General features: G+C 47.8%; 1 protein-coding gene across 1 annotated transcript; it reads right to left on the bottom strand.

Moving 5' to 3' along the window:
- Window positions 1–7,437: 7,437 nt before the first annotated feature.
- LOC124667021 (scopoletin glucosyltransferase-like) lies at window positions 7,438–8,982 on the bottom strand. The gene has a single exon (XM_047204357.1). It carries the CDS (start codon window positions 8,970–8,972, stop codon window positions 7,500–7,502), a length of 1,473 nt encoding a protein of 490 aa, XP_047060313.1. The 5' UTR covers window positions 8,973–8,982; the 3' UTR covers window positions 7,438–7,499.
- Between the last annotated feature and the right edge of the window lie 1,979 nt (window positions 8,983–10,961).

The following is a 10,961-nucleotide window of genomic DNA, read 5'->3' as shown; positions in this document are numbered from 1 at the left end:
TATATATATATATATATATATATATATATATATATATATATATATATATATATATATATATATACGACGCGGATTTTCTACCAAGGGTGCTAGCTATGCATAGGGTAGAAGCCGTTGGATATAAGGAGTTCTGATTCAACTCATGTCCAGATCAAATACCCAGGAGCACTTTCACTAAACGGCCGTTTGAGCTCCGTGATTGCATGCACGAAAAAACATTGCCACAACTTTCCCACAGCTTTTTTTATCATTCCACACATTGTATCGGCAACGGTGGTGACCATCCGTCTTGTGGACTTTTGGCCTTTTTTAGTGCTTTTGACAAATTGCACCAGTTGACGGTAGCTCCGTGACATGTGCTAGCGCCATACCATATGTAATGTGTCGTTTTTTACGTGTTTTCACACATTGTATCGGCAAACGGTGGTGACCATCCGTCGTGCTAGCGCCACACCGTGTGTAGTGTGTCGTTTTTTACTTGTTTTCACACATTGTGTTCGGCACGGTAAGCTTTAATAAAAAAATATGCCATACGGAAGGGCTTGGTGGTTGCTAAACGGTAGACGTTGCAAAATGGTGGTGCAATTAACCGTAGCATTTAGAAAACACGTTGTTACATTTTAGTTCTCATTTTTTTTGTGGTTCAGCTAGTACAAACCTTTCCTTCTGAGCAAAGTATCTGTGGCTTCGCGATGTCGTCTGCTGTCCCGGCACACGGGTGCTTACTCTCTGTTCTTCCCACACACAAAAATTGATGACTTCCAGCCCCCTATGGAAATTCTAGCAATAAATTTTCCACTCAAATGGTAGCCTTTCTTATTTGCAGGTTGCCATGCGGTCCGAGGCTTCCAGCCGCTTGGAATTACGGAGCAGTTGAGAAGGCTTTACGTGAATCAGGTGGTAGGGGAGATGGTTGCATATTTCTCCCGCGGGCAGGACAGGTTTTCCAGACGCTTGAAGAGGCATATGAGTTCTTCAACATGTACTCCTGGGAGGTTGGATTCGGTATCAGGCATGGGCGCAGTAGGATCAACGGCTCCAACATCCGAACCAGGCAGGACATCGTTTGTTCTTGCGAGGTAAAATCATGACTAATAGAATATCCAAAAACCGCGTCGCTACAATTGATATAAACCGAATTCTCCATGATGCTATCCTTGTCCAGGGGAGGGACAAATCTGAGGCGACCAGGTCGGCAAGGTGCGACTGCCGTTGCATGCTGTCGTTGCTAAGGAGCGACGACGACTCATGGTTTGTAAAAAATTTCGTACCCGAGCACAACCATTCCATGTCTGTCTCGTGTGGCGAAAAAAGGAGGTGGCCGTCTCACAGTAGAATAGACGGCGGTACAAAGTACCTTGTTCGCCACCTCCGTGCAAACAATGTGCAACTATCCAGGGTGTGTTCAATAGTCGGCACAGTTCACAAAACGGATTCGTATGTTCCATTCAGCCATCAGTCTGTCCGGACTATGTGTGCTAAACTAGCCCAGGAATCAATAGAGGGTGACATGTCGAAAACGATTGAAGTTTTTAACATGATCAAAGCCAGAGACCCAGGGTTTATCGTGGCAATGGATTTGGATGAAAAGAAGAGGGTTAGATCTTTGCTTTTTGCCCACGGCACAAGCAGAAAAGACTATGCTTCATCTGGAGACGTGGTTACTTTTGACACCACCTATAGGACCAATTTATATAACCTACCTTTTGGTCTATTTGTGGGTGTAAACCACCATTTTCAAAGTATTGTATTTGCCGGTGTTCTGCTAACCGAAGAAACCATCGATGCATTCAAGTGGACGTTCCGTAATTTTGTGGCTGCAATGTGTGCTGACGCTCCGAAGACTATCCTGACTGGTAAGAAATTACTGAATTTTTAAATTTTTATGCTGCTAGTAAACAATTCCAACAGAAATGCGAATCTATACATTTTCATTCCCCTTTACTTCTAATATGTTTTTGGGGGTTCCAACCATATTGCAGATCAGTGTCACCAAATGAGGGTTGCAATAGATGCCGAGCTACCCTTAACCCGTCATAGGTGGTACAAGTGGCATGTTTTGCGCAAGGCGAAGGAATCTCTTGGGCCGGTATATAGCAAGAACTCACCGTTCAAAAGAGACCTGCATGAGTTGCTTGACATAATTGTTGATGTGGAGGAGTTCGAGACAAGATGGTCAGAATTAATCACTGGGTACTCACTACAAGACAACGAGTTTCTATCCAGAGCTTACGACAACAGAGAAATGTGGGCAAAGCCATATTTTACCAGCACTTTCTGCGCTGGCATGACAAGTACTCAGCGGAGTGAGAGCGCTAACCACGTCCTAAAAACTTATATCCCCCGGTCAGCTCCCATGCACCTGTTTGTGACACAATACGACCGGCTGATAACGGACCGGATTGCAGAAGAAGGCAGGGAGCAACACGCGACAAAATAGGTGTTTTCCCTTCTCATACTGTATAGCATCTCTAAATTTCCGGATGAGTGACTGACACCGCTTCTTAAAAAACAGGTGAGCTATCTACTTCGGGCGGGAGTGCCGATAGAGAAGCATGGAACACGTGTGTACACTCGCACGATGTTCGAACGGTTTTACCGTGAGCTTTTCAGGTCTGGTGCTTTCACATGCCGTGAGGATGGTGGTCCGAACAGATTCGTAATGGTCTACGCACGAGCAAGCCCCTCCAATCCAGCTGGTAGGCGGGAATATGTTGTTCATTCGAACGAAGAACGGACGGAATTCTTTTGCGTGTGCAAAAGCTTTGAGCATTGCGGTATCCCTTGCCGGCACGTGCTGAAGGTGAGTGTAACATCCTCTAGCATTTTATTGTAAGCACTCGTTCTTGTTGCGTCGCATCTTTAACTATAGATGATACAAAAATAATCATGGAAATCTCATTTACACACACAGGTCCTCGTTCACGTAGGTGCCGTGGAGATTCCGTCTAGCTTGATTAAGAAGAGGTGGACCACGGATGCTAGAGACGGAGTTGAATCCGCCATCCCTGGATTGACCGAGGCTGCAGCGGCAAGGGCGGACAGCACGTCAATGCATGGAATGCTGCACGCTGCAGTGATGGAGTTGGTCGGAATGGGGACCACATCAAGACAGGCGTTCGAGGTCGCGGTGGACTATGTTAGCCACGCAAAAGCTGCAATTTCTGCTATGAAGGTTGATGCCCCGGTGAATGTTGGGTTCTCGGTACAATCGACCGAAGTGGCAGGGGAAGATGTGTTGCAGTTTGACTCTGGCGTAGCTGCTCCACCACGTGTGCGGTCAAGGGGGCGTCCGAAGGAGTTGAGGTTTAAATCACCAATAGAATCTCCAGGTGGTAGCAAACGGCCTACGAGCCTGAAGAGGAGCATGAAGAGCTCTGGCGACGATGGTCCACGGAGATCCACCCGTTTTCTGAAGACTGGAGTTTATGTCATTGAACATTGTGGTTCATGCGGCTTGCCGGGGCACCGCACATCAGAATGTGCGGAAGAAGTAGAGGACGAGCAAGATCGCGCGGTCAGGAGGCGGTGCAAGAGCTGTGGCGAGGTTGGCCACAACAGATCCACATGTGGGAGGAAGTCAACATATGTGCCAAAGTAGTTTTGAGTTGAACTAAATTATTACCAAAGCGTCTGTTCTTATATTTCATGTACCATGTTGCTGAACGGTATTAGTTTATTATAATTAATGTGTTTGCCGTTGGAACAAGTTTCATTTGGATCCACTTTCCATTGTTTAACTAACACCCGCCATGTGTGATTCGGAAACAAAACTAACGAGGCAGGAATTTTTCCATTTACGTTGGTATTTCTTCTTATTATCGAACGGTCATGTACTGTTTCATAAAGCCCGCGCAGAAATTGTACATTCTATTAGAACGATCAGATGAGGTAATTGTATTTAATTGGGATAAAAATTCACACCCACACTATAAACCGAGAGGCCTAAAGTTTGGACTCACTGTTGATTTATTCATGCCGTTTTCCCTTAGAGCTGTGCTAGCCGTTCTCGCTACCTACAACCAGCAACATACGGGTTGTCTTCCGCGCTCAAAACCGATCATACACGCATGTGATGAAAACTAAACCAAATCGTACGAAAGGTTTTCAAGCACACACCCTACTAAATGCGCGCAGCTGCTGCGATTTTGACGACTGCTCACTCGACATGACCGGGCACCGGCACCCGTTGCAATGTGTGTTTTTGGAAGCAAAACAACAACGGAGCCACGGCATGTACTAGTACTTTGCAAGACAACTACATCACACAGCTCCACTATATGTACAGTGGCACTCTGATTCTCGGAGAAGCACGGTGCGCACACCATGAGGAACAATCGCCTAGCATACCGTTCCGACAAAAATGTGTGAAAACAAGGCAAAAATGACACATTTCATAAGGTATGGAGCTAGCTACCGTGACCTGGCTACCGTCACCGATACAAATCGTCAAAAGGAGTAAAAAAGCTAATTTTTCACACGACGGATGATCATCACCGTTGCCGACGCAATGTGTGGAATGATGCAAAAAAAGGGTGTGGGAAAGTTGTGGCAGCGTTTTTTCCTGCCTTTTAGACTGCATGCAATCACGGAGCACAAACGCCCGTTCAGTGAAAATGCTCCTGGGTATTTGATCTGAACATGAGACTCCTTCTATCCAACGGCTGCTACCCTATGCACAGCTACCACCCTTGGTAGAAAATCGCAGATTTTCTACCAAGGGTGGTAGCTGTGCATAGGGTAGCAGCCGTTGGATAGAAGAAGTTTTGATTGTACTCATGTCAAGATCAAAAACACGGGAGCACTTTCATGAAACGGTCGTTTGTGCTCCGTGATTGCATGCAGTGTAAAAGGCAGGAAAAACGTTGCCACAACTTTCCAACACCTGTTTTTAACATCATTTCACACATTGTGTCGGCAACGGTGAAGGCAATCCGCCGTGTGAAATTTTATCCTTTTTTACACCTTTTGACAATTTGTCGTGGTGACGGTAGCTAGGTGACGGCAGCTAGCACCATACCGTATGAAATGTGTGTTTTTTACTAGTTTTCACACATTTCAGTCGGAACGGTCTGGTTTAACTTGCACCAGGAAGACGCCTTGCCTATCATTTTGCCACCTGCTTTCACACATTGTTGACGGTGATGGCAGCATGGTGCCATGCCGTGTGCAAGTTGGCATTTTTAACACCTTTTCACAATTTGTTACGGTGACGGTACCTCCTGCCATGCCGTATAGAAGTTGGCTTTTTTACTCGTTTCCACACATTTTAGTCGGGCGGGCATGATCTGGAATTAAGGGTGTCCTAAGGGCAGCCATGGCCGTTGATAAGTCGCTCGTTCAATTAGCCGCGGCAGTTTTTACAAACGAGATGTTATACTTTGGCTCTTATGTTTTATTGTGAATCAGCTAATCAAACCTTGGCGGTGGCGTGAGTTGTTTGACAATTCATGTTAAAGTTTGTATGTTGCAAGAAAGAGAAATTTGCCGGTGCAGAATTCGCAAAGGGAAGACTTTGTAGGGTGAAAGAAATAGAGATTTGCTCCTGCCGTGTGTTGGTTGTCATTTCATGTAAAAAAGGAATCCCACCATCTAAATTAAGGTGCTTGCAACAAATCATCCGTGTGGTTAAGTTTGAATGTGATTCTTTTTTACCTTGTCATTAATTTTTTTTAAGGTATGTAATGGGTGGGCACGTCGGTCAGAAACAAAAATAAGTAAAGGAGAGACAAACGGGTTGTTTAAATTGTGCCTTGCACCCACCTCCCTGTGGATGCGATTAAGTTTGGATAAAAGGACTGGTTCGAAATGGTGTAGTCCGTATTAAAAACTTTCGCTGGATTTGCGTCGATGTGCGATGTAGGTGTGAGACATACTTTATTTAAATCAGAAAGAGCGAGAAATAAAAAACAGCAACAAACTGAACTCTACACCTTGCTTCGCATATTTTTCCAAAGAATATAAAAGTCTTGCCACTGAATAGTGTGCCTTAATATGCGCTAACAGAATCTTTTACTGGCATACATCATTTGATAGAAACCCTAGAACACAAGATACAAATTCAGCAAACGAACGGATACATTGAGAAAACAGTGCGACGTGCGCTGTGTCAAACTGCCGTTTACGCTGCGCCGTGTTGAGTCCAGTGCCTCGCCTGACATGCTCGGGAGCAATATTGAACTATGGCGCACACGGCGCATTGTCGAAACTCTCTTGCTCTAGTCTCTTGCCGGCCGCAAAGATGGTTCGAGCAGATGTGTAGCACATCGCCAGCAGTGCCCGGCTCGAGCTGTGTTACATTGAAAAAAGCTAAAAGTGGTACTGGTAGTCGATCCCAGTGATCCAACCACATATGTGAAGAAAACAAAGTCGAGTCGTTAGCGAAAAATAAACATACCATGCCAAGGATGTATGCTGCTTCAAGGTTGCCGGCTTCAGTGCATGTTTGCAAGAATGTTTTTGCACCAACAGACCATTTTTCCGCACTGACGGCGAAGCACCGAGCACTGACTTTTTGTGAGACAGTTCCGCTCCTACCCAGCTCTAGAAATCTCTTGGACCTGCGTTTATCGGATTGTGAACCACGGATTATTTACGTGCTGCATGGGGGTGTGAGTTATAAATAAACTAAAAATGATATACTCGGAGCGGATACCGAGCTGATGCTGTTGTGGATTCCAGGATTGATGAAATCACACCGTCTGGGAGGTCGTCGATGCTCATTCCTGCGACATCCTCGGCCATGCTATCGCTGGGCGGTTGCTCTATCTTCTCAGAGACAAGCGGCGTCGATGAGCCAATGAATGCATCTCCAAACTGGTTCATTATTGGAGTGGATAATCTGCAGCACGGGCTGTCCTAACTAGAGAATACAGTGGACAAAGATTGAGGAGCGAGACTCAATGACTAATGTAATTGTTGCCCCAAGTGATCGGTACCGGACCGTGAAGAGAAAACGACCAAAACGACGCATTGCTACGGCTACGGTGTAGTACACAGGATTCAAAAATAAGGTGATGCCAACGGATGCTATCCACACGTAGTCAACTCAAAATCTGCCAGCCGTGACCGTCGTTTGGTTGTTGTTTTAGCAAAAAAATGCTACGGTTTGTATAAACGGTCGGTACGATCCGTACCGTGGTAATGTTGATGTTTTGGAATTTAACCGTCTGACGGTCTCTTTTCCTATGGTACAAACCGTGCCCGTGGCTGGTTGTTGTTTTGGTATTTACCAGAGTTACGGTATGGTTAGCTAACGGAGATGCTTGTTTGAGAAAGGCTGAAAACCAACTGGTGTAACGCCGTGTGCTCCTTATGTGCTCCCTATATATGATCTAATGGTTGGATGTATATGCATAGCTACCACCCATGGTAGCCCACTATTTTCTATATATATATATATATATATATATATATATATATATATATATATATATATTAAGCCTTAGAGATACATAAAATACAGAGCTGGCCCTAAGCGTGCCATGGATCAAAGTCCATTACTTGTCTTCTCCAACCTTCACACCGCTCCGTCGCGCCATCAACTCGTCCATCAGCTTTCCAACATCGTTGTAGGAAGATCCGCCGTTCTCTACTGCCCTCCTTGCCTCGACACCAAGATCTTTAGCCATCTTCTGTATCTCGCTGTTATCCATCAATTTTTCGATGGATTCAGCGATTACCTCACCGCTGATCACCTGGTGGGTCGCCGATCTGAAGTGCTTCGCACCGATGCTGACACCCACCTTGAGTACCTCCACCACGAGCTTCTCGTTGTAGAACTGATCTGCGAACCGTGGCCAGGTGACCATCGGAACACCCGCGCTCACGGACTCCAGGGTGGAGTTCCAACCGCAGTGCGTGACGAACCCGCCGAGGGCCGGGTGGTTGAGGATGAGTATCTGCGGCGCCCAGCCTCGGATGATGAAGCCGCGGCCACGGGGCGCAACCAGGTCAGCGAATCCTTGAGGCATCCACTCTGAAGAGCTTGGGCCTGCGCTGCCGACCACCCACATGAAATTCTTGCCTGATAGGTCGAGGCCGCGAGCGAGCTCGTGCAGCTCCGCCGGTGAGAAACTGACCATCGAGCCGAAGGAGACGTACACCACGGAGCCAGGCTGCTTGGTGTCCAGCCACTGCAGGCTGCTGTCCGCGTCCGGCGAGAGCACGCTGGCGCCTCTTCCAGCCATGTCCTTGTTGGCGAGCGCGACCGGGCCAACGAGCCACGCGCGGCAACCGAGCGTCGTCCGGTAGTGCTCGGCGTAGCCCGGCTCCAGCTTGTGGAAGCTATTGAACACCTCGCCGAAGTTCTTCTCGTCCGCAGCGTTGACGCGCTTGGACACTGTCGAGTTGTCCGGCGGCCGCCTCCCGGTCCCGGGGCTGCCCATTTGGCTCCGCCTCATCTCGACACGGTGCGGCAGCCCCGGCAGGGAAACCAGGGCGTCGGGGTCGTCGGGGGCAGTCTCCAACGGGTTGTACCGCTGGATGCTGTCGGCGCAGGCCCCGGCGAACAGGCTGGTGCCGAGGAAGCCCACGCGCGGTACACCGTGCTCCGCGGCGGCGTCCGCGGACCAGTAGTAGAAGCTGTCCGACACCACCGCGTCGGGGTGGTGGTCAGACAGGAACTGGTCGAATGGCTCCCGGAGCTGTGTCACCGCTTGAGAGAGCCTCTGGCGGTCGCCCCGGGCTGTAAGGTGCGTGCCGTTCTCGACACCGGGCGGTAGCCCGACGTCGGGGAAAGGCACGACGGAGATGACAATGGCTGGGCAGTCGGTGCCGCGGAATGCGTCGTTGGCATTATCGACGGCCGAGCGGATACTGGTGGCGTTGACGGGCGTGGTGATGATAGTGCACCTGACGCCGCGCGAGGCGAAGAGCACGGCCATGTCGGCCATCGGAATGATGTGGCCGGGGTCCAGGTAGGGGAAGAAGAGGATGTGCAGCGGTGGCTGCTGCTCATCGTTGTCAGCCATGGGTAGCCGGTCTTCTACGGTGCGGAGGAGGAGAGTGCAAAGCAGAGCCGCGACTTTGAAGAAGTGAGGCGTGTACTCTTTTTCGTTTTGGATGGCAAGAAAGCAGTGTATGTATATTTGTACAGGTCTGAAAGCCACTTGTATGTCACATCCGTCTTCCAGATCCAGATTGATTCCGTGATGAGTCAAGTTGCATTTATTGGCACCATTTTATTAGTTGCATTATTAGACGAGGCCCAAGAAAATCATCGAGCGCCACGTACTACCGTACTGTTTTGCAGTTTAAAGAATCACGAAATGATATAGTTGACCAGAAGGACGTGTACAGAGGCAATACAGTATGATTTTCCATGTGATCCCAATGCGTGCTTGCACGGTGGATCTGGAGTCACATCTGGACATGGAAAACATCTGTATCTGGACATGGAATCAGTGAGTACACCGTGTGTATGTATCTGGAGTAGGGTGGAAGCAAGAACATTGCGTTCCGTCAGATCAATGACACGCATGGGACACGTATAGCATGGCACATGGAAAATACTGTATCTGAATCAGTACAGCTGCATGGGACACGCGTAGCATCGACGCGCACATATTGCTCGGCCCATTTTCAGATAACCACGCAACTATTTGTTTGCATAGTGGAGGGATTATGTCCTGCGATCCTCCGCTTCGTGTCCCTCCACGTGGGAGGCAGACGAAGGGGTCGATTTCGACAAATTTGACCCTTGTTTGAAAGTTTAGCACGATTTAATCTCTTTTTTCCTAGGGGCGCTACCCTTTTGAAGTTCAACTCCCTTCGGGTGGCGCTACCCTTTTAAAGTTCAACTCCTCTCGCAGTGACGCTACCCTTTGGATATGTTAAGTCGCGTAGGCCGCCACCATCCGCTCCACCTACCACCTACCCCTCACACCCCGACCAGGAAGAAGCCAGTGCGCGTCCCCCTCTCTCTCCCCTCTCAAATCCTTCCCCAAAATCCCCTATATCTGAAGATTTTTTTGGTGGATTTTGGTCCCCCTTGATGCAAAGAGGTGTCCTCGCCCATCTTTGTCCAATTGATGTCATGTTTTTGGTTCTATTTTGGTAAATCTTGGTAACCCTAGAAAAATTGATGTCATGTTCTATGTTCTATTGTTGTTGTATAGTCCATTGGTGGTTTGTATGATGTCTATGTAAGATTTGTAGTTTATGGTTAGCCCTAGATCTATTTGGTGACATAGATGTAGTTAGGGTTAGCCCTAGATCTATTTCGCCACCATTCTATCTTCTTATTTTATTGTTGAAATGCATATGTTATAATGTAATATACGTATAGTTGATGCATTTGGGTTGTTGTAATTTGGTTATAGATGGCGAGAATTGTGAGTGTCCACTATGTGGACAAGGACGAGTTCATGAAAGGCAATGTCGAGTTAGACCCCAATGAGGTTGTGATAGTGTTTGAAAGAAGTCCCAACTATGCCAAGGTTGTGGAGAAAGTGAGGATTGAGTTGAAATGGATGAGCCCAACCGATGACTTAGAATTGGAGGGAAGGTATAATGTTTCCTTTGGTATGCACAATCGTTGGAAGACAATGAAGCTCAACTCAGATGAAAGGTGGAGTGCATACAAGGAGGTGGTGGCCGAATCGCAAGACAAGGCTCTCGAGTTATTTGCCACAAAGAAGGTATCGTCGCGGCCACACTTGGACTTGAACTGGCATGCCTCCCCAGTTCATCGTAGGAGCTCGTTTGTTGAACCCGATGTTGACATCTCAAAAAGTAGTCCTCCTCCGATGACCCAAGATGCCATGACCCAACAAGAAATCAGCCAACCACCGAGCCCGATTCGCAGTGGAAATTATGAAGCAATGGAAGAAGATAATGATGACTACGAGGGCGACGGGTCCGAGGGTGATCCCAATGACAATGTGGTTGGTGATTTGGATATTTATTGTGCGCAAGAGGACATGGACCATGGCATACCTTATAACCGATGCTACGCATCG

This window comes from Lolium rigidum, chromosome 6, assembly GCF_022539505.1.
Source record: "Lolium rigidum isolate FL_2022 chromosome 6, APGP_CSIRO_Lrig_0.1, whole genome shotgun sequence".
Classification (NCBI taxonomy): Eukaryota; Viridiplantae; Streptophyta; class Magnoliopsida; order Poales; family Poaceae; genus Lolium; species Lolium rigidum.
Note: the sequence above shows the minus strand (reverse complement) of the source record. Positions and strands in the feature narration are given on the sequence as shown.